The following is a 23,793-nucleotide window of genomic DNA, read 5'->3' on the forward strand; positions in this document are numbered from 1 at the left end:
TTAAGTGAAACAATTACTATTACTTCAAATCATTTTTTAAAGAAAATTATTATATTTAATCTTTACTTTATTTTAACAATTAAAAAAAAAAGGATTTTTTTATTACGGAAGAAAAATTAATTAAAATTTTGTAATTTTGTAATTTTTTTTATTAGAAGAAATTTTGTTTACAACAAGATTACATGTCAGTATCGAGAAATATCGCGTGACGTTAAGTCTTCAGGAACTATTTAGAGAAATACATTCCAAATGCAAATAGCAATTAGCGGCGCAGGCATTTTTTTTTTTTTTATATATATATTCTCAATGCAAAATGTCCGGTTAAGTCGCGCTATGTTATCAGAGGACGAGGGAAGAGCCGGAGTCGAGGAAAGTTAAGAAAGGCCTACGCCGGCGGGAGAAGGAGATCCTCCTGTGCGAGATGTGCCGCACGCGCGTGAGGAGGCCTCAAATGGGTAAACATTTGCTGTCCCATTACCACTGCCGTGTGTCAGGCGTCCTCGTGAATCCGCGCAATCCAAGTGTTCGCCGTTTCCTTTTGGAGCACATCGCTAACGTGGTGCGGCAGAGCCCCTTCCAGTGCGCCCCGTGCCATTTTTACTGCAACACCGAGGAGACGTTTCTGCTGCACTGGCGTTCCGATCTTCACGCTAGGACCGTGGATCAGGTGAGTGGCCGCTGATCGATGCCGGACGTTGACTCACCGAGTCAATATTCAAATTGACGTACCGCTTGTCGACGTCATTGCTTAACGTTAAATAAACGAATAAAACGCATCTAATTGACCCGTCCGAATGCACCGACTTCTCGTCATTTCTCTTTTCCTCCTCAGATCGGTGGTAGCTGCCGGTGCACACCATGCAACTTCTGGTGCGAGGACAACTCGACGATGGAGTCTCACCTCCTGAGTACGAGCCACCGTGACTTAGTGTCGATGATGAAGGGCTCCGTGCCGGTGGTAATTAGTCGCCAGCGCACACTGGGCTGCGACACTTGCGACCGGCAGTTCCGATACAACTTTCAGCTGCGGCTGCACGCGAAGGAAACCGGCCACGCCGCTGGTGACACCGCGTCCGACGTCTATCAGCAGCGCATCAAGTGCGATCTGTGCCCGCAAGTGGTGCGGTCCTTGGTCGCGCTACAGCGTCACCAGCTGACCAGTCACATCGCGAAGAACAAGAATAAGAGCGAGGACAAGGAAGAGGAGAAGAGCGAAGACAAGATTCAAGACACGAGCGAAATTGTGCGACCGGCGCCATACTTCTGCTCTTTCTGCTCGCTGAATTTTACTACCGCCCAGGAAGCGGTTCTACACCGCAGAACTTCTAGTCATAAGGAGGTCGTGAAGGCGCGCAAGAGCGAGGAGGGCTTGCTGGAGACGATGCGAGAGTGTCCCCATTGCAACCGCACGCAACCGAATCTCGTGGCGCACAAGAGTCATCTCCTCCTGGTTCATCCAGAAATTTGTCACAGGTGAGTCTAGTAATTTTATATATTTAAAAAATGTTTATTTTTTATTTTTTTGCAAGGTTTTAAATTTTTTTTTAATTATTTTTTAATATTCAGAAATAATTAAACATATAAAATCGAATGCATTTTATTTATTGGACATTGAATATTTTCTGTTGAGTCAGATGCCCACGATGTGGTATGCTTTTCGCCCTTTCGCAAGACGTTACCAGACACACGCGAGAGGGTAATTGCCTCAAGAGCGACGGGATCAGCGCGATCGAGACGGAGGCCGCAAAGAGGAAGTGGAGATGCGAGGATTGCATCTTCTCGACAGATTCCAAAGCCGAATTTATTTTTCACGAGGCCCTGCACGCCGGCGCCCTTCAGCATTCGGACAAAGGGATGTCCGGTTCGAGTAAATTGTTGCCGAAGTACAAGTGCCCGATCTGCGCGAAGGCCTTCCCGAAGACGTCGCTGCGGAATCATATCAGGCAGCACACCGGCGAGAAACCCTTTCCCTGCATGAAGTGCTCGATCGCGTTCTCCAGGCGGTCCCACCTCATCATCCACCAGAGGATGTGCAGTTCCTCGTCGAAATCTCTGGACAAAACAGGCCGTCGACGGAGCTTTGTTTGCCTGCACTGTAAGGAAGGCTTCTACACCAAGTAAGTGGCGGTTAAATTATTATTATTAAAATAAATTAATTTTTTTTAAAAGATAAAAAATTTGCAATTTATCAAATTTCTTCTCGTTGATGTTAATATTAAATTGTCGACATAACAGCGTTATGAAAATATTGCAGTATTTAAAAACCCTGCAATAATTACGGAACAATGCATACAGAAGTAATGTATACGAAAGTAGTGGGTTGCTTTCGCGTGAGGAATTTTTCGCACTGCCCGCCATGAATATTGCGCGGATTGTACCGCGACAATAATAATTCCGTTTGTAAGAAATAGCGCGCTGCAAAGGGAAAACAGATCATTTGTATTCGCATTTGTAATCGCGTATAATCGCGCTGCAATCTCAAGTGTTCGCGGCTCGAAAACGGCTTTACGTACGAGCGTGTCGGGGGGCACTATCTCACGCGAGATCGCGAGATCTTTTTATGACGAAAATCGTTCAGATCGATCTCGCCTGGCGGTGGAAAATAAATTTACTCTCTTAAATAAATCGGCGATACATTTCGGGATACTTTTCGTAATTCTCGGCACGTCACACGCCAAATTTTCCGGCGACCGCTCCGGTCGGATAAATAAAGGACAGCGTATTCGGGAGTAAAAACGCTCGCCAGCAATAAAAGCGGCCGACGCGGGCCGGAACCGCGAAATGTTCGCGCGGTCATAGTAAAAGTGTCCTCGCTGCATAACTATAAAACGAAGAAGCTCGGCCGAGCGCGGCGGAGGCTGCGGCGTGGAGAGCGGATCGAAAACGCGGGAGGAAAGAAGCGGGACGCGCGCGCCGCGAGATGAACAGAGAGGAGCCAGCGGTCCGGAAGGTAGAGACGAGCGCGGACTCGTTGGCCCGACAACGGGTGTCGTATTAACATCTCATAGCAATGTATATGAACCCGCCGGTCATTTCACTATTTAACGGGCCTCCATTATATAGCTGCGGTACACACCGTATATTTCTGCAATGCCGACACGCGGGAGCGCGGCGTCTATACGCGCGTTAACACGAGATATCGTAAAATTAAAATACACAGACGTCAGCGGGTCGATAAGCTTTAATATTTTATTACGCCGTTTCTGATAACATATTGAGAAACATGGGCGGCGCGTAGAAGTGCGTTTTTCTTTACAACGCAGGTATTATCAGGCCTTGCATAAGAATATTTTACTGCAAAAAGATATACCCCGCTTCTTTCCAGGATAAATTAATATAGTTTTTATTCAGGTTTGTTGTTCGGAAAATTAAGAATCTATGAATAGCCGTTCTCGCAGCTCTAAGATACATTGAATAAAATAATTAATAATATTAAATACTTGACAAAAATAAATTTCGCTTTTTTTTCGTCGGCGAGATCGCCCCGTTAACGGTCGAACAATGCATGCTGCTTGAGCAGCGGATCATCTCGGTGTTTAACGAGCCGGCGGATACATACTCCGTGTCTCTTTAACACGCGCGCCAGGTGAACGCCACCGCGGTTGCCTCGTGCTGGTGTTTGCGCTCGTACGGTACGCTAGTATTAAACCATCGCCCGGCTGCGGAGCGGCCGCTATAAAGCAAACGTTAACACCTCCGCTGGGCCGCTCTCTTCTCCGTTCTCGTCCTCGCCGTACACGCGTTACGCTTCTGTAACGGCGCCTATTCAACATCCGGCCGCCGTCCTATTCTCACACCCGTTCCCGAACGACCGGCCGAAAGTCAGGCAGCCGTGAACCGCCAAGATCTCGCTTAAATACAACGGCTCTGACCGTTCCAAGGGATTACGTCTGACCGTCGCCTTTTTCCTTCCTCCGTTGATACCGATATTCACCCTCCGGCGAAGTCTCGTCATCTCGCGTCATCCCCGTTTGTCGCGCTTAGGCAAATTGGCGAATTTCCCGGATGATCGCCTTAACACGAATTAAATTGTTTCAATTAACGACGCGGAGACACGCGCGAATTTATCCGAGGACCGTCGTCTGCGCGCATAATCCGGACGGTTTACGCTCGTGCGTGAGTGCCCTTTGCCGCGAGGGGGGAGGGAAGGGGTCCGCGATTACGTCGCCGTGTGGCACCTTAAGAAAGTCGAAACTAGTTTCGCGAAGTTCCCGGCGGGCTCTTCAAATTATTTAATCGACAAATTTTACGACCCCGCTCGGGCTTATCCCCGAGAATCACTCTCTCTCTCTCCGCGAGGCCGCCGGTATCACCGCTGCGGCAAACTCGGACCATCTCTATGCAGACACCCTATAATCTCGCTTAGGGCTCGGCGGGATCGACGTACCCGCAGCCCGACATCTCGTTCACAGCGGAAAGGAGTTAGAAGTTCGAGCGAGCCACCTTGATTAGAACTCTCCCTTCGTCCTCCCGCTGTTGCCTTTACTTCGTCTTGTAACGGAAAAGGGCCGAACCAGGAAGAAGCGTATGCGTCATTTCCCGCAAGGTCCGGCTGGCAGGCTCGTTCGTTACGAAACGTGTTCGCGTAGGAATAACGCCACCGCGGTGGTGAGGGGACGCGGGAGAAAAATCTCGGGACAACTGGGAAGTCTCGCGGCCTGATCTCGACGTGTCTTAACTCTCGTCCATGCGGAAATTTTATTAGGAACTTCATCGACGTTTTATTAATTAATTTTTTTTTTTTTTCTTCGCATTTTTATTTTAATCCTTCCGCGGAGCTAAACCGAGTATTTTTTACGATTTGCAAGAGTCGTGATGGGTTGGGCGGTGGTTTCGAAAGGTTAAAAAATAAAGGAGAAAACCAATTATAAGAAGACGCGTTAAGCGATTCCTAGAACGCGCGTGCATCTCGCGATGTATGCGCATATTCGAGATAGTATGTCATACGCTGCGAACTACCGACTGCACGATTTATTTCCTCTCGCAGCGAGAAGCGGGAGAGGAGCAACAAGAGGACTCGAAGGGTCCGGGGGACAGTTTCACATACACCGCCTGCGCTTTTGTTAAAATAATAAACGACGCCGAGAAAGAAATGCCGAACGTAATTAACGACGGAGTGTTCCATTGACTGGAAGAAAAATATCGCCGGCATTAACGAGCGGCGACGATGAAAAAAAGGGGGATTCAGTTAAGAGAAATTTAAAATCTGGACTACGGCGCGAGGCATTAAAAACGAAGCCGCGGTCAGGCTTCGACGGCTGAGATTTCCGCGTGATCCACTCGATTTTGGAATTGAACGATGAGGCCCGCCACTTCGCACCTCGCGCGGAGTTATTAATGCACCGCCGATCAAACTTATCCCATCTCGCGGTGGAAGGCAGACAAAATGGCAATCCCACTGAGCGGGAATGCGCTCCGGGTTGTCGATAAAGCGTTCGGTTCGGCAACTTGTCCGGACAAGTTGTTCACCGGGGAAAATTAATGACGCCGCGTTAGTTTCGGAGATACAAAGTAACGTGGTCACGCAGAATTTTCTCTCGCGATACTCCGCGGAGATATATGTCTCAATCGCCCCTCGTATCTAAATTTTTTTTTTTTTTTTTTTTCTTCTTGATCCGCCCCGCGAATTAAAGCACTTTTCCGTCTCGACGCTTGCGATTTCAGCACGAGCAACTTAATTGCTATTCATCCGTATTCTCGTGCCGCATCGCGCGGACGCGACTGCTCCGAGTAATCTAATTAACTCGCGACGGAACGTCCGGTGCCTCGCGATCGACCGCTTTCCGGTTCGGCGATAACGCGATATTTCCTCCGCTCGGGAGAGGTCGGGTTCGTTACCTGCGGAACGAGACGCGTGCTCGCGTATCCGCCGCATGCGAGAGGAAGGGGGAAGGGATACAAAAGGAGTCGGGGCGACCGTGACGGTGGCGGAGTGCGCGCGGAGCGAGGGAGCGAGAAGAGGGTGGCGGCGGCGGAAAAGGAGCACCACGGGCCGCGCGCGCCACGGGTGGCGAGTCGCGGGGGAGGGAATCCAGAAAGGAAGAAAGAAAGAAGGTAATTACGTTCGGAGAGACAGGCAGCTCCCGCGCCGGCAGCCCTAACCGATCGCTAACCGATTCCCGGAATACGCGGCCGACGGCCCCGCGATGTATGCGCATATTCAAGATAGTATGTTACGTACGCGAGCTACTGACCATTTCGCTTCTCCGTTTACCCCTTTCCCTCCGCGTCCCTTCGCCCCCTGACATGGGCCCGCAGGATCTTGCCCTCTGCCGCGCGCCCGTCCAGGCAACCCTCTGCCGCTCACGGCCCCACGATGTGTACGCCAGAGATCCCCAGAGGTATTTACATATATGGACCGCGCGACGTGGCGCGCGCGTATCTTTTATCTCCCGCAGCAGTAATGGCGCGTCCACTTCTTTCGTACCTGGTCAAGTAAACGTCGGCACAGATAGGCGTACTAGGCGAGATTGGCGTTACCTTCGCCGTCCGCTGACGTTCCGGCCGGACGGTTCTGATACCGCGGCGGAAGAAGGAGAGGGAGAAACGAGATAGCGGGGTACGTTTCGTACCCTTCGGTACAGCAAATTATAATATTCAGCATCTAGCCGTTTTTTTTTTTTTTTTTTTTACAAGTGTCATATTAATTATATCCGAACCTAACGTGACATCTTCGCTCGGATCGTCTTTCAGGCTCACTTTGTCGACGAACGACGTAATGCAACGGCAGGGCGGCGGCGATGGAAAAAGTGTGTGCGTCGTGCCTGGGGTACGCGTGCGGCACACGCGGTGAACGCATAGCTGTATGCAGACAGTTTAGTGGTGGCCGCGCCCCGCGAGTCCAGTTGTCGCGTGAAATATTGCGATTCATAAAATAAAACAGGCCTGCGGTCGAGGACGCGTGCATATAGCCGCCGCCGGCCGCTAACCGTCCTAGCTCTCACCCTCTTTCCCTCGCGGCCCTTTTCCCCGCCGTTCTCTTTTCGGCCTCTCTCTACCCTTTCGCCGTCGCGTACTGTTCCTTCTAGCTTGGCCCTTCTCTTCGCTCGACTGGGGCGACACTCACTCCCTTCGCTCTCTCTTGCCCTTTTTCTCGGTCTCTTTCTCTTCTCGTCCGCTTGCCCCTCTTCTTCTCCGAGCCTCCGACTGCATCGCTGTACCCAGCTCTTTATCTTTCTTTCCGTCGCTGGATTATCCATTGGGCACAATGGGCACGGTGGCTCCTGGGGAATCGTAAAAAGAGCGCGCAATCGAAAATATTTCGGAACGGCGGGATAAAATAGCGGCGGCGCATAAATCCGGACGCGCTTTCCGCCGGTCGACGTCCTCGCGACGTTAATTGAAGAACATATTCGCGTAATATAGAAAACAATTACCGGCATTGTTTTATAATGCCGATATTTAGATTAAAGCCCTTCTCGCAAATTTATTTTGCATTATTATATTTCTCGTTACGCTTCCGTTTTCACCAATTTGATCTACATTGTTATTCGACTTTATTCTTAATTTAATTTTGCCTTCAAAAAAATTCTTTGTTTCACTATTGACGGAATATTTTTCAGCGGGGCGCTAGGTAAAAACTCCGTTCTCGTAGACTTTTATTTAAACTACAGCCTGCACTTTGCGGACATAATGAAATTGAAGTGATAAATGTGAGGCACAATTATGCGTACAATCGAGACTCTCGAAAGTAGTAACGCGAACTCGCTCGCTACGTATCGTTTCAACTCTCCGCTACGTTTCCTGCGTTCTTTTTTTTTTTTATCCCCTTCGTTCTCCTCAGCCTCCCCGCTCGCCCTATCTTTTTCTTTCTCTCGTACGTGTCCGTACATTTATCCACGGTCGGCTGAAACGCCGCCAAGCCGCAAGCGTCGTAACACGCCGGCTTTCCTCGCGCGTCCAAATTTTTCGGCTCGACGCTGCGACATTTCGTCGCGGAATCCGCACTTGCGGATGGCGTGCGGTGATAGTTAGGAAACGCGGCAGGAACGCCTTTATAAGAATACCCAGTTGTAAGGGCTAATATACGGTGAATTATGGAGTATACAAAACGTAAAGGAGGCGAATGCACACATGGGTATAAAATAAAATATATCGCTCGTTAATTCATATTAGTATAAAATTATAAATTACGTATATAATTTTTCGATTATTAGCACACGTTTATTTCTCTGTGAAAAAAAAAAAAAAGTTATTACACAGTAGGCTGACATTATTTACAACAACAATTACCGTAAAAATAATTATATTAATTTTTTTTATAATCCCTTGCGCGATTGTCAAAGGGATATTAAAATTTCTGCCGCGAATATTTTTTGTCCTTACTGTCACGGGAATTTCAAAGAAACGGAATCGCTATCAAAGCGACACAATGGAAGCGTAAAAAGATGCAGCCTGAACTCTGAAAGCGTTAGAAAAAAAAAGGAAAAAAAAAAGGAAAGAAGAAAGAAAGAAAATACGGGCGAGGATTAACCGCCAACGTACGTTAAATCGGTAACCATCATCGATAGCCCCGAGGACGCGCGGGCTGGATCAGGATCCAGCTTTCACGAAGGCGATCCTCCTCTCGGAGCGGGGCGGCGGGAAACGTCAGCGTATATCGTACTTAAGGTGCTCCTCTGTTCCGGAGATTCCTCCTTTTCCGCCGACGAAATTAGCGGGGGACATGTTTATTGTAAATGAATCCTCTACTTCGCCGAGGCGGTTTGCGGAGGACTGCTACGTGTCCCAGGGACACGGTGGCGAACAAGGAGAGAAAGAGGAAGAAAAAGAGAAGGGGAGGGAAAGAGAGAGACAAAGTCGTCAAGGGGGAAACGGGAGGGAAAAGGACGGGACGAGGGTAGTTCGGAGGGTGGCTGCGTGCGCGAGCGCGCTCGCCGCTCCGATTTATGCGCCCGTTACCGAGCCCTCTGGCGCAATTAAGCTCGCGTTATAATATTGTTGTTTATTCTGAGCCCCGACTGCGAAGCGTTAACCACCCCTGCATTTCGCCCTTCCTCCGCGCCGCCACGCTAGCTGGGCCACCCGCGCAACCCCCTAATCTTCCTGACGCTGCGAGACCGAGGGGAAGGAGGGCCGGGGAAGGACGGGTGAAAGAGAGAAAGATGCTCCTCTCGCCTCGACTTTCAGCATCAGCGCGCCAATGCCTGGGCAGCTAACCAACCGCTCCCCCGGGGTATCGCCGGGAAACGAAGTTCCGTTTTGTTTGCTTCCGGCCGGTGCCGTCTTTGATTGGGAGTCCCCCGCGTTAATTCCGAGTTATTCCGACGCGCGGTCACGTGTGCGCTAATGAAACCTACCTCCACGTGGGGAATAGCATGCGACGCGAGTTTATTGTGATTTGCGATCGCGCCCGATTAGAGGATCGTTACCGGCGCTCGCGCGACAAAGAGTTAAAATCCATTCGCGTTCGCCATTAGAAGTAGATTTCGATCTATTCTTTTATCGGGCCGGTTATAGAAATTCCGTAGAGCGCGATAATTGATCGCGTGATCTACACGAGCGATTCCCAGTTTTATTTTACCGTGTGAAGCAAGCGTGTATATAAATACAATTTCAGTAACACCAGTGAATCATTGATTAAACCGGTTTCGCGATGGCAGCGAGAATGACGGAATCGAGAGGCTGGACGGGCTCCGCGGTGGAAGGTAACTTTAAGATTTCGATATCGGCGAGTTTCTTAAAAAGCCAAACGAGCTCTCGCGGCGGCATCGCTATAAAAATGTCTCTTGAATTTCACGGTCAAGTTTAGAGACGCGCTTGAAGCGAAGAAGAAATAAGGATTCATCACGAGAGACGAAGCTGCGGTTGCCGCGTTTTGAGAATCGTTTATTGCGTTATAATATATACGTCAGCTGACATTTATGATCTACGAAAAAAAAGATAAAAAGTAAAAAATTATGAGAAAGAGAGAAAAACCGTATATGGCACCCACGTGTTTCACACTTTGTTCGAATAAGCGTGCATTACGAAAGAACGTAATCCTTTCTCGGATTTTATATTTGACTCGGAGCTTTTCCTTATCTCCCGAGACGTTGGGGGAGGGACACCATCGTCAAGCCTCGAAAGAAAGAGACGCCGAGGCTCAGGGCCCCTCGGAGCGTCACTCGAGATGCAATTAACGAAGAGAGTCGTCCAGGTCGTTTGATTCGACTATAAAGGACGACAACGGCGAGGGGAAAGAGGAACAAGAAGAAGAAAAGGATGCGGGAGAGAGGGCGGAGGCCGCGGAGGAGATGGCGGTCGAGGTGGACGGGGAGAAGGCGAGACGAACGATGCACGAAACGTAAATACTTGGAGCCGGCCGGGCACTCTCTCGACCCGCCGAGGTGGGTGGAATCGACGATTCCAGCCAGGACGATGGTTGAAGGTGGGATCGTGATGGGCCGTGATGGCGGTGCGGTCGTGCAACGATGCCGAAGAGGAGGCCGGGCCCGGGAGTGAACCGAAGGTGATGCATGGCCGACGGTTCCTACAGCGGGGCCGCGCGGACGAAGAAATAAAGAATAAGAAGAATATCCGCTTCGCCGGGTCCAGAGCCGGCCCCCTGGAGCAAACGCTGTCATAACTCAATCCCACCTTCGTCCGCTCGTACGTCCGTACGTCCGTCCCGCACCGGTGCAGGTTGCACCTGCATTCGTCTCTCTCAGACGCCGTCATCTTTCCCTGCGCGCTCTTTCCCCCCGTTCCCTCCTGTCGTATCTCACGTATCTACCTTCTCGTCGAGGGCTGATCTTGATCATGGCGAAGTACGAGCTCGACGTGGAGCCATCGGAACCCTGCCTCCTTGCTCATTAGATTCCATCGGCGCTCCTTTTTTTTTTTCCTCTTCTTCCCTCGGCTTTCTCGTTACGAAGGGTGGACGAAGGGGGATTATAATACGTTGCGCGCGAATTACGACCGCGAACCTACGCGTGACTTCTCTCTCTCTCTTTAATTTTTATTATATTATTTTTTTTTTTGCAATGGTAACGGCCTCATCAAATATTAAATTCCTAATAATCACAATAACTTTATATTTGTTAATGCTATTTTGTTATCTTACTGTCTCTAAAATAATTCTACCAACGCTGGTTAAAAAATTTTTATTAACAGGAAAGGAATTCAATTAAATAAGACTTCCGATAGAATTATAAATTCTACAATTAAAAGCGAGAGGCTTAGCGAAATAAAAGAGTGACGTTTGCGGAATGCAGAGGAGCCCAAGGGTACAATAATCCGAATCGCGAGTATAGCGCAGTAATGCGAGATCGCGCGCTTATAATTCTGGAAACTCAGGCGCTAATCAACCACGTTCGCTCGCCGGAGATCGGTCGATTTATACCTCGTCAGTCGAGTTTCGCCGGGTATTCCCCGACCCGAGCCACGAAATAATTGTGGACGAGGGCCGAGGGCGGCCTGAAGGGGGAAGGAGGAGAGCAGGTCCGCTCTAAGCGCGAAGATACGTCAGTGACACACGAATCGAAGTTGAACAATACGGCGAAGTCGAGCATAAATCATCCGCGGTAATAAAGATCCACTTGTCGTGGCCGGATATTTATGAATCGCCCTCGGTTCTCCGCGCGCCAAGAAGAGAATCACCTTTTAGCTCTCGCGTCGGTCCGGATGAACGATCGTCCGATTTCGAGATAATCGAAGAGGTCAGCGGCGGAGGGGACTAGGGCGCGGACTTAGCGGCGGAGAAGAGCGGCAGAAAGGTAAGAGGGAACGAGGGGAGGGGGAGCGAACAGGGGGAGACGGGGAGCCCGCAAGGGGGCGGGCGAGGAAGAAGAAGTCGACTCGGTCGTTGTGTGGAGGCCGCAGACCGACAGACCGAGCGAAGGACCGCGAGGCCATAAATACCTCAGCGCGTTCAGCCAATTAAAACAAATCATTTTAATGCGCAACCTTTTTAATTAATGCCCGCGCTCGCTCGCTCCCATCCGCTTCCCTCCTCCGCGCGCGTAGTACACGATCGGTGAGCCGCGGCGCGCCGCCATTCCCATCCCAGAACGATCGGAGGGAGCGAGCTATATTAACTTATACGTCACTACATCCCGCCCGACTCTGTATCTTTCCTCACGCGGATGTGTGCCCGCGTTCGCCGCAGCCCCGGATCACGGAGGGCGAGCCAATCTAGCGAGGCTACACTCGGCTACTTGATTTTAATTACACGAAATTTCACGTTGGCATTATCGAGCCACACGACGTTTCTTTCTTTCCTCTCCGTTCGTATATTCTTCACTTTTGTCTCTTTCACCGTCTCTCTCCCCTCTGATTGTCGCGTTTTTTTTTTCATTCCGCGATCGGTCCAACCATTGACGAGATTTATGCTTATTATCTGCATATCGAAGGCGGAAGCAACCGCACCATCAAGCCGGATAAAGGAACGTCGCGATTTTTGTACCCTCCGCTGACTCAATTCTGACGGAAATCGCTTTCGTATGGCGATCAACGTTTTTCTCGTTTAATTACGCGTTTCCAGATCGGCGACTCCGCCGGCCGGCGCGCGGTCCTCGCATGCTGCGCTCGTAATTTTCCGGAGGTATCGAGTGATGCTAATATCGTCGTTACTTTGAGCAAGAAGTCGGAATTTAACTGCACGACGTGATCCGCTTTGGAAAATAGAGAAGAAACGGCTGCGAGCCGCGTAGAGCGGATACGGCAGATTAAGCTGAAGTATTAAGCCGAAGACTTTCTTCTTTATAGGATTGGACGTGGATTTAACAGAGAATGCAAGTATCAGGGAGGAGAAACCATTTATTAGATCCTCTAATACATATACATGAAAAAGATTACATGATTTTTGTAATTAATTAATTAATTATTGACAGAACTAATTTAATCTCTTATGCAAATTCCCAAAGAAAAAATTCATTAATTTTTTTAAGTATTCTTTTCTTTATTGGTAGTCTTAAATTCAAATTCCAAGATTTTTAAAAGGATTTTCTTCGCAATACCGCGAACGGGTATTATCAAAAAGAAATTGTCTTCAGGCTCTGAGGAGTCGTCGCTCGTTCCTGCGCAGACCTTGTGCAGGGCACCGCGCGCGGATGCCGGCGAGCGGAGATCTTAATCGCCTTATGAGGTTCCGCGATCATAAAGCTGAATTACCGACGTAGACGGAGCGAAGATTGTAAAATTATTGCCGTTTATTCGAAACCGTAAATGTTACTCGGGCTTTTTTGCGCGGAGCATCATAGTTACTTACATGCCCACGGCGAGCGGTATATATATATATTAGATTTGTTCGAGCTAATTTCTGATATGAGATGATAAACCGGTTACACGACTCTTGTAATTAGGTAGGGAAGCTCGTCGGCCGCTCGTCGGATTCCTCGCGAGAAGCGGCGCGCGCGATCCCCTCGTATGCCGCGAAAAATCAGATTTCGACGAGCGAGACGAAGACGGCCGACCTGATTGTGGACTCCGAGCGGGCATATTGTTAATTAACGCCGGCTATTAACGCCGATTCTATACGCGAGGCGTTTAACGAACGACGGGGCTTTATTAGAGCCAATTGGCGACTCCGGTGATCTCGACGTTCCGCTCCCAACGAAAATAATATTTTTATCTCGTCGGGAAGTCCCGAGCCGTGTTCAACAGGGCTATTGTTTATCCCCACGGTGTTCGACGGCGCGTCCGCCCCGTAAATCAACCGGAGCTATTAGCCCGTGCTTGAAGAAACGGCGACGGTATTCGCTACAAGTGCCGATCAGCGAGGTAAAGTGAAACCTTAGCCTCGCCCGTCGTCACTTTTATTGCCGCGGGACCCGAGCCGCGAAATAAAAAGCGTTAAAAAATTCGCGCTCAGCGCTATAAAGTCGTCAGGCCGTTAACCGCCGCGCCCGGTCCTACGAAGAGATCGCGTGACCCTGAAGTACGACGCGAGGGCGGACGGAAATCGCAGGAAGACGAGGAAACGTTCCGCGACGTCATCGGCAGACATTTCAGGCTGACGTGGACGCAAACGACAACGCGGCGACGCGAATTAGACTTTCAGATAGCGGGCCGACCCGGTACGTATTTCACGAGATGACGGCGGACGTCGCGCTAAATCATCCGCCGGTGACCGCATCCGCTTGCCCAATCGAGCGGCTGAGAAGCTCTTAACGACCTCTTGTCACGCCCGCGACATTCCGGCCGAAAAACGCAAGGCTAGATCTGGAATTCCTCTTCTCTTTCCTTCGCTACTCTCGCTTTTTATTTTCTTTTAATTTTATTCTTATTCTGCTCACCCCTCTCTTTTTTATTTTCTTTCTTACACGTGGCAGCGAAATGAATATTGTTCTATCAGAGGCTATACGCGAGACTTTTCAACAGTTTCCCGTAATTCTTGAACGTCTCGATTCGGTCGTTTTTCAAGGCGACGGTTTCCCGAGGAGTGCGTCAAACGGAAGCTGCGTGGCTTCTTGGACCGCGCGAAATCCGATATGACGAAGTAAGAGCGTGCACCTTCGTGATCTTTATCTTCGTCCGGCGGTTCGCACGCAAGTGAAACCAGCAAGTGCACGCGAGTACCGGGAGTCCGTTTCCGTGCGAATATGGACCCATCTGCGGGTCCAGGGGACGCGGGGTTCGCGCGACTACCTGGGTCCGCAAGTGCGAGCTCGCGGACCCGCGCGAGGGCGTGTATACTCCTGACATTGTAAAATCCTGGCGCGATACTTGCGTAGCCGATTGGACAGCCCGGCGGACCCTAGGACGGCCCAGATCCTTCGACGACTTCGTCCTCCTTTCTCTCCTCCGATTACCCAGTCCTCGCGGCCTTCTCTTACCTTCTCGCGGCTCTTTTCGCTCCGCAAAATATTTTATATTTAAAATATATACAAAAATACATATATATTGCACGTAATATATATGTAAACTGCATAAATATGCAATTATTTATAATTTTTTGTAGCTTATTCGCGCGGCGATAATGACACGCGTTGGGTTTAAGGCGCGGCGAGTAGATTGACACGCGGTCGCCAGTACGATCGTTAATTAAAAGTACCGCCACGTATTTATCGCGTTTACGAGTCCGGCGTAGCTTCCGTTAATTCAGGCCGCTCGCGGGCGACGGCGGGGAGGGCGGAATCTTCGTCTCTATCTAATTATAAAGCAGCCGTATTGCACTCGTATCTCACTTGCGGGTTAAAGGATGGGGAATTCCGCGCGCGCGGCGAACGCACGCAGAACCTAGAGATCCGGCCTCAATACGTCTTGTTGACTCACTTAGCGCAACACGGCAAGTTCACTAACCGTATAGATCGTCACCTCCTGGCGGGAACTATTTAAAGTGCGCGCCGCGCTTCGCTTCGCTTCGCCGCCGGCTGCAGGGCTGATATAAGATGCAACAGCTGCGATCGGATCGTGCGAAACCGGCCCATGGTCGCCGCGCCGAGCACACGCGCGACCATTGTGCTGTCTTATTACGGGCCGGGTCTAACGAAAGCACGAACGTTCCCTCTCGGTCGGCGCAAAATCATTTATTCGCGACACGCTGCGCCGGTCAATAGGTATTCCAAAAATCACGCGCGGCTCGAGATGCGTCTTGTTGCCATTAGCAAAATTATCGTCAAGCCTAGTGCGTTGTGGAAAAAAAAAAATTAGAGGGAACTCGACGTTTCTTTATTACGTTTTATTTTTTTTTTTATACAATTTTTTATAAAAATTATATTCGAAAAATGCAAAAATAAAGTGCATCTTTTACAGCGATTCTGAATGTTTGCAGGCATGCCCTTCGACAGCATATGCTGCGACACGCCGGCAAGAAGTACAAGTGCGGCCTTCCGGGTTGCCCGACGATCCTCCGTACCGCGACCGAGCTGAAGACCCACCGGAGATTGGTCCACGACAACATCGAGAAGCCGTACTCGTGTCCCGATTGCTCTTACGCCGCTAAGACGAAGACGCAGTTGCGCAGGTAAGCGAGACGCTACGATTTTTTGACGGCCGTCGGAGCGCAAGGGTCTTCTTAACAATTCGACTCGCGGGACGAGTGAGACTTCTCCGGGGCCGCCGATATTATTGACATTAATTTTAATCGAGGCCCCGGCCAAGGAGCGGCACATTCCCTCGGCATTAATCGCGCGGCTCGCGTAACGTTAGATGATCGATGCCTTCGAGGAAGCAGAGAATTAATTGCGAGGACGCGGGCGCTCGCGTCCCGCTTGCCGCCTCGCATACGTAATCGCGAGGACAGCGGGAAGAATCAATCCTCGCGGATTATTGATGGGGACGGCGGGGAGGATATAATTTGAAGAGTAATTTATCGAAAAAGTCCGATTGCATCTCCGCGCCGGCGATACTCTCTCGCGCGTTTTATCTCCACCTCCTAGATTTATTCCGCCGGTTATTCTCGGGCGATGTGCTTGAATTAATTCGAATCTGACTCGCTCGTTCAGCCGTCAAGTCGCAATGCATTCGGCCACGCCGTGTCGTGCAGGAAAAGGTAAACCCTCTATTTATTACATCGCTGATAATTCTCTTTTTTCTCTTTTTCAATTAAAAATATAAAAAATTTTAATACCGCGATTATTTAACATGAAAAACAGAGTTCCATAGATCGACCTGTCTATGAGAAATTAAAGTTGACGACCAGACACATTCATCAAAAGGGATAACTCCCACTTTAATCAATCTTTTTCTCTCTCAATCGATACTCGATCGCGCAAAACCAGCGCCGTTCTCGGGTAATGAATTCGAGCGGGACGAGAAAGGAGAGGAAGAGCGGGAGAGAGAGATCATATTTAAATAAAGCCTTATTAAGGCTATTGTGGTGCGGCAAGCGGCCCCGATAAATTTCCGCCCGTTTGACACCGCGTGCTTTTTTTTTTTTATTCCTCGCCCCGCGAGCCGGTCCTCGGAGAAGCGCGAGCGAGAGGAGAGAACCGGGAGAAGGATCTCGGGTGAGAGGCGGAACGACGCGGGCGAGGGCACCGAGGTGGAGGACCGCGAAAGCGGAAGTTGCGTGCAGCAGCCGGTTAAGTGCGGAGCAGCCCGTTATGATCGTCCGCGCATGGCCGATGGTCGCCGCGATATTTCATCGCGAATTGAGCACTCACTACGTGAATCGAGCCCAACGCGACCGCGGAGAGTGTCGCTCCTCTTCCGCGTCCATTCTTTTCTCTCTCTCTCTCTCTCTCTCTTTCTCTTTTTCTCTCCTTTTTTTGTCCCTCTTTTCATCTCCTTCTATGTCCCACGAGCCCAGCGGAGTAAATCACGCGGGATTTTAATTAAACGTGTCACGCATCTCGAGCCTGATACACACGCGGCCAGCGGCTCCCTCGCAATATCGCGCACGCATATCACATCGTTCATAATCACTGGGCCGCGACTACGACGATGAACTTTACCGAGCGGGATGCTGCGTAGGGTACCATCCCGTCGACGGGATCTCGCACCCCTCGGTCGATGAAAAAAACATGCACCTCGGTGTGCCGTCGCGTGCTCTCGTTGCATAAAGATGCGCTGTTAAATATTTGGGGGCCGAGGGGACGCGTTACCGATAACCCAATAAATAAGTTAACTGCGATCCTGCTATTTTTAACGTTTGAATAAATCACATTTTCTTTCGCCGCGATATCTCCCGCGCTGGATTATAACCAGAGTGGCATCGTACGTGAACTCCAGCGGTTATTCCGTTAACTTCTGCTTGCATGACGAGAGGCTCTCTTGCACGCTCGAGGAAATCGATGTCGCGCTACAGGATACGGGTGCGGACCGTAGATCATAATTACGGGCTCAATTAGTCGTTAGTCACAATGGTTGATTTTGAAGTACGGCCGGCCGGCAGGTATGCTGTTGTAAGTCGACCGGGTGCGATATCGATAACATTTCCACTGCCGGAGATGTTCCGGTATAGCTTCCGCGGTGCTTCTTCGAGATCTATCTCATCGTTGCCCTAGCCCTTCGCGACGACAAACTAGCGTACTGCTTACCGCAGTAAGTTACTTAACGCTGACCCGATGGTCCAGCAGATGTACTTCCGAGATTAGATACCAAGCTTGCCGCGGCGTGGAAAGTTTATCCGGCGTTAATAGCCACATTGACCGGTATTAGCGCTCGGACGTTAATCAAGCTTTCATAAAACGCCCCGATTGGCCCGAATAAATTTTGCCCGGCCCCAATAAGAATTTTCATTTAACGGCGATAATCGTGCGTATCGGATGCGTAAATCTACATCGTTACGCTTTAATTGCGCGCGTCAGCGGCCCGGAATCTAATTAACGGCAAGAATGCGCGACGATTCCGCGAAAATCGTGTACGCGCGGCCCGGAGGACTTTACGATCACCGATTACGACCGACATCGCTCCGTTTTAAAGCACGAATTGTATTTCCACAGACACAGGACACGGCACGAGGACTCCGCGAACACCGAGAGGATCCAGGTACACTCCTGCACCTACAAGGGTTGCAATTTCAAGACGAAGCTAGGCTCGAACCTGCGGAGACACATGCGACTGCACACGGGTGCTAAGCCCTACAAGTGCCGACATTGCCCTTACGCCTGCAATACTTTGGTGAGTTGTCGTCTTTAACATAATTCTTTTTTTACGTTAATTAAATAACTTTTAAATAATAAATATTTTAAATTTTTTTTTACACAAATTTTTATATATTTTTTAAATTATTATTATTATTATTATAGGTGTATCTCCATTGGAGCTAACAAAGTTCAGACGTTATTTCAGAAACAGAGGCCACAGGATAATCCCGGTACTCCGTAACGACCGAAACCAGTAGCCGTCGCGCGTGCACGTGTGGACCTACCGCACGCACACTCGTGCACGCGGTCGTCATCGGGGTTCAAAGTCTTCGTTCGCCTTCGCGGTGGCGGGACCGGCCGGCTTTCTCGCGCCCCGCGAGCCCGCGGATCCAATTTTTATCCCGCCGGCGTTTCGCCTCCGTGGCGTAAATTAAGTCGAGCCACGGCCTTAACGTTTGGAGACCGCGCCGCCGCCTCTGCCGCCGCCGGGGCGCGATAAGATAACGAGTTAATTGTGCCCACTGGATGCCCACACGCACGCACGGGCCCGGTCATACCGCGCGGCCGGTATGCTAATGCCCTTTGATGCCCGAGCCGGGATGCGACTCGCATACGATGCCTCCGTGTCCCTTTGATACAGCGACATAAACTCATTTCAGTGACTCTCATCCGCATCGATCCCATACTTCTCGTTAGATTTGAGACGACGAAAGGGTTTTTAAGTGCGACGCACGTTGTGAAAATTGGAAAATAAATGCTCGAATATTATAATAGGAATAAATTAATAATAAGTTCGCGAGCGGAGAATTTTTAAAATTAATCTCTTTTGCAGAAATAAAGTATTAAAAAAAATTTTTTTTTAATGCAGAAAAGATGATCGCGAGATATGGCTGCGGTAGTATCGGACGATAGCTGTTTGCGCGGCACTTTAATAAGGAAAGAACGTGCGGGAATCGCGCGGGACGATTTAACGAGGAAACTCTTCCGCGCAGAGGAGGCTCACCCTGTGTCGATGAGATTACGCGCTTTCCCTTCTCTCCCTTCTCGCCTCCCTTCGCGCTATGATTCACCTCGGACGGTTAGATGCCTCTTTTTGCCGGCGTTTCCACCCTCGCCTCGGAACCATCCCCTTCCCTCCCTCCCAGACGCCGCATCGTCGGCTCACCACCGCCGACACTTGGAAAACTTTCCTCAAGGGTGGTAACTCCTCAAGCCGACACCGGTTAACACCGAATCCGGAACTTGCGTCCCGGTTTTCCGAGAGTTGTCGAAAAGTCGTGCGCCACTTCATCACGATGGACTGCGGCGCGCGATGGATGAAAATACCGAAAGTGAAACCCGTCACGTCTCTTAGAAAAAATAACTATTTGTACAAGATTTGTAAAAAGAAAAAAAAAAGATTGCGGTATCGCTCACAGATGTTATCGGGCACCGTAAAAGGTCTTATAGTGGCGCGGAATTATTGCTCGTCGTGCGGTTTATTTTTCAGCAGAAATAGAAAATTATTTATTATTCATCGCCCGATAAATTCTGGCCTTAACGGCGGTGGAAATGTCAGAACGTCAGGCATTTAACCATCGGGCTTTCTGCCAAGCAGTATATTAAAGAACAGAATACATTTCTTCTAATATCCTCTGCCTCTAACATCTTTCTCTTCTCGCCGCTTCCGCCGGTACGCCCGAAAATTATTAGGCTCGTAAAGTCGCCGTCCACTCCCGACGCTCGTAAACGCCCGGGCGATCCGCGGTAGCGCGCAGTTCCTCGATACGGAGGCGAATTAAACCGCGATTGGAACCAATCGGTCCAACGAAATAGGCAGAAAAGATTCGCGTGACAGCTGCGCGCCCTGACCGCCCACAGTGGTGTGAACGGCGCTTAATCCGCGCGCCCGTCACAGAGCGGCGCCCGCGGAAAGATTTACTTATGGGAAATTAAATTTGATGTTGCCATCGGCGGCTCGTATAAGCCCGCCTGGTAGGAAGATGTTTACGATTACGACCGGCTACTTAACCCGGAGGAGGCAGAGCGCCTTCAAACGCGCCAGCGGCGCAGCCGACGAACGCGCGTCCGGTTTTGGATACAAGTCCTCCGGCGCACCGTCTTGGGACGTGTATCCCGAAAATGCGAACTCGATTGAAGACTCTACGTTAGATTTCGTCGCGACTATTTCTTTCAGCGGGCTCGAGAGAAATTTTTTATTTTATCGACGCTCAAAAGACTGCCACGCTTTGTCGAGGTTGGGAAACCGGCGAATTATGAATGACTCTTGTGTGTTACAGGAAAATCTCCGGAAACATATTTTGTCGACGAACCTGCATCCGGGCAAGACCATCTACGAGTGCGAATTTTGCAAGAAGATGAAGGAGAGAGAGGCGCATCCGTTTTGCACGAACTTTGCCAAGGAGCTTCGCGCTCATCTCCTAGAAATTCACGCCAAGGACTTCCCGTCGCCGAGTGACGCGCTCAATTACACGAATAACATTTTCCGATCATGCTAGACCAAAAAGTGATATAAAGTTCCTTTAGTTTGTATTATTATTTCGTTAAGTCAGCGATTTACACGTACTGAGTTCCACATGCCATGTACTGACAATACATTAATATATTAATGATAAATCGTAATTTAAGTGATAATGTAATTTTATACCACGAAACCACGAAAGAACGAATTGTGATTTCAAGCAAGAGTGACTGTCGAAGTGATTCGAGTTGTATCCGAGAGTTTTTTTTCTGCATCTCGTCGTGCAGTTCGCGTAGGTTCTTTGCGCCGGGATTTCTCGGAAGAGACGAGCACCGGGTAAAATCGTACCGAACCAGGAAGTAGTTAGAGTGATGTACGGTCACGTGGCACAGTATGTAACGCGGACACGTATGTACTCGGATCTTTATGCTTGGTCCACGACATCACAGGGGAATCGCGTCCACCTGCGTGATGCTGCGTTCGCGCGCGCGCTTTTAATCTGGATGCGAACGCGATTAAAACGACTGACACGAGAACCCTGATGTAATTGCGCGGTCTAGTGCGTTTTAATGATTCCTCTCGAGCAGCTCTCTTCAATTCCGGAGAAGCGGCGTGGTCAGCTCGGCTGTCGGATTCTGCCGTAAACACGTCGGCTGTTACATTCCGTATTCGATTCCTGCCACGTCGGCTACTTCTTATAACCGGCCATCTCGGCGCTTTTGTACGAAACAGGTCCGCAGTTCGTCCCGAGGATCTATTTTCATCGTGATCGACCGTCATCTCGCTATCAGGGAGAAGAGAGCGCATTCTCTACGCCGACAGCGTCTCGAGAGAGGATGGTGATCCGAGATGGACCACCTCGTAGTAGATTGTCCTGCGGGACATGGCGTTTTCCGTCTTTCGGTGCCCGCTGATTGTGAGAAACGCATCGCGCTGTCGCACGAGATAGGTGTCGTAAAGTATGCGAGCTCTCTCTCTCGTTCCCGGGCGATCCCGGGGACGAGAGGGGTCGGGTGACGGGGAGTGGCCGTAAGAGGACCGACCACGGGCGTCGTGAGCGCGAAGGATAATTTATTGACTAATTAACGAGGATGTCCTTCATTACGGGTCGGCCGGCAGTCGTGGTCGCTCGCTCTCGCTCGGAACTGGCATTATTTGGCGCCCGAATATTTACGACCGCGTCCTCCTTCTGGACCAGCCCGATACCGGCCGCGAGCAAGAGAAAGAAAGAGAGAAAGAAGGAGAGAGAGAGAAAGAGAGATGCACGGACCCATAACGACGCGTCCCGATCTTACGGCGATTCGGGGACCTGGAATTCCCTCTGCAACACCCGCCGGAGAGCGCCCGATGGTATATCGACACGATCCCGAGACTTGCGGGCGTTACTCGGCGGACAAAGGGTCGCGATTAAATTCTAAGGAGACTGCTCTCGCGCTGCCGGTTTCTCCTCTGCCGAAAGGAGGTTGTTAGGGCTGTCCGGTTTAATGAAAACCGGAGGCTGAGTGACACTCGACTTACTGCGGAAGGCTCTAAAAAGAGTCGAGCTTAATTGGGGGAAGAAACCAGAATCTGGCTCTTTATAAAATATATTTTCTGATAAATCGACGCTTTCGAATAAAGAATGACAGTTACGTATTTGACAATTATATTTCGAGGCTTTAAAAGAAGACAAGTTTTTTATGAGTCTATAAAAAAATTATCATAGCTCTAAAACAACTTCTGTTTAGAATAATAATAAAATAACGATATCAAATTTATATAAAAAAAAAAAAAGAAAAACCGCAGTAAAAAAGATTTTTTGTTTAATCGATAAAAAAAAATAAGAATTGTATTGTTTCGATGAAGGAAGATGACTTGGTCATTCCGCTCGTTCTTCCACGTCTTTATGCGACTGCGTCACGGAGCAGCGGAGAAACCGATACGTAGAAAGAAGAAGTTGGCGTGAAATTAGCGCGAACTGCGAAGTGCTAAGAAGTCGCGCGACAGGACGGTTAGGTATGCCGCTTAATGAAGATATAACGTGCCGACTCCCCGTGGGGTTGGCGGAACGTCCCCGGCACCGGGACGTCCCTCGTTTTCATTTCCCGACGTGTCCTCGTCGCGTTACCACGGCCCTCTCGCAGCCTCAGATTACGCTCTTCCTCTTTACGATCCACGCCGGCGTGGTGGCTCGCGAAATTTCGCGGACTTTATTCCCTCAATTACACGCGACGAGTTATATCGACGGCGACCTCACAATGCCGCTCGTCCGAGTCAACCCTTACCCTCGGCCGTAAAAATTAATTCTTTCCCTCGCCGTTGGGTTTTCTGACTTCAAACGATATTGTATTTCCTTCGAAGCGCGAAGTCGCCCGTACCCGCGGCCACGACGGACGCGCCGTTTCCATAACGAGCGCGCTTCCCACGCGAACACCTGTGTCACGCACCTCGACACGTCCCTTATATCTTATCCCGGGGGAAACCGCCATAAATTACGAGCGGCTCGATTCCGCGGGGCAGCGCGGTTAATCACCGGGTGATTGATCGCGCCGCGGTTTTATCCAGATGAATCCGCGCAATACCGTCTTCCGGCGCGATAGCGCCTCGCACATGGCGCGGCTCACCCGCGTCTTTTTTATATCCCCCGTCGTTTTCTTTCCGCGTGAGACACAGGTGCGTGTCCTGCACGCGAGTCCGACGTCGCGAGGGGACCGGAGACGGGGCGTCGAAACGCCGTCTTAATTATTAACCGGCTTGTTATTTACGCCGCCCGGCGCGGCGACACGGCTGCGGAGCACCTGGCGCAGGTACGCGACATTCTCGCGGCGCACTCGCCCGCGGTGCTGGACCGGACTCTCACCCACACCAAGGCCGCGATGATGGACGCACCAGTTTTCGGCC

General features: G+C 50.1%; 1 protein-coding gene across 1 annotated transcript in view; it reads left to right on the forward strand.

The window, feature by feature from the left end:
• Positions 1–21,174, forward strand: part of LOC139108794 (zinc finger protein 808) — a 34,067-nt gene extending 12,893 nt beyond the window's left edge. The window contains exons 4-9 of the mRNA XM_070667384.1: positions 344–667; positions 833–1,473; positions 1,635–2,117; positions 15,695–15,886; positions 18,309–18,486; positions 20,732–21,174. Of these exons, the coding sequence (XP_070523485.1) occupies positions 344–667; positions 833–1,473; positions 1,635–2,117; positions 15,695–15,886; positions 18,309–18,486; positions 20,732–20,950 (2,037 nt within the window). The 3' untranslated portion in view covers positions 20,951–21,174. The remainder of the gene's footprint in view (positions 1–343; positions 668–832; positions 1,474–1,634; positions 2,118–15,694; positions 15,887–18,308; positions 18,487–20,731) is intronic.
• The last annotated feature ends 2,619 nt before the right edge of the window (positions 21,175–23,793 follow it).

Source organism: Cardiocondyla obscurior, linkage group LG16 (genome assembly GCF_019399895.1).
Source record: "Cardiocondyla obscurior isolate alpha-2009 linkage group LG16, Cobs3.1, whole genome shotgun sequence".
In the NCBI taxonomy this organism is placed as follows: domain Eukaryota; kingdom Metazoa; phylum Arthropoda; class Insecta; order Hymenoptera; family Formicidae; genus Cardiocondyla; species Cardiocondyla obscurior.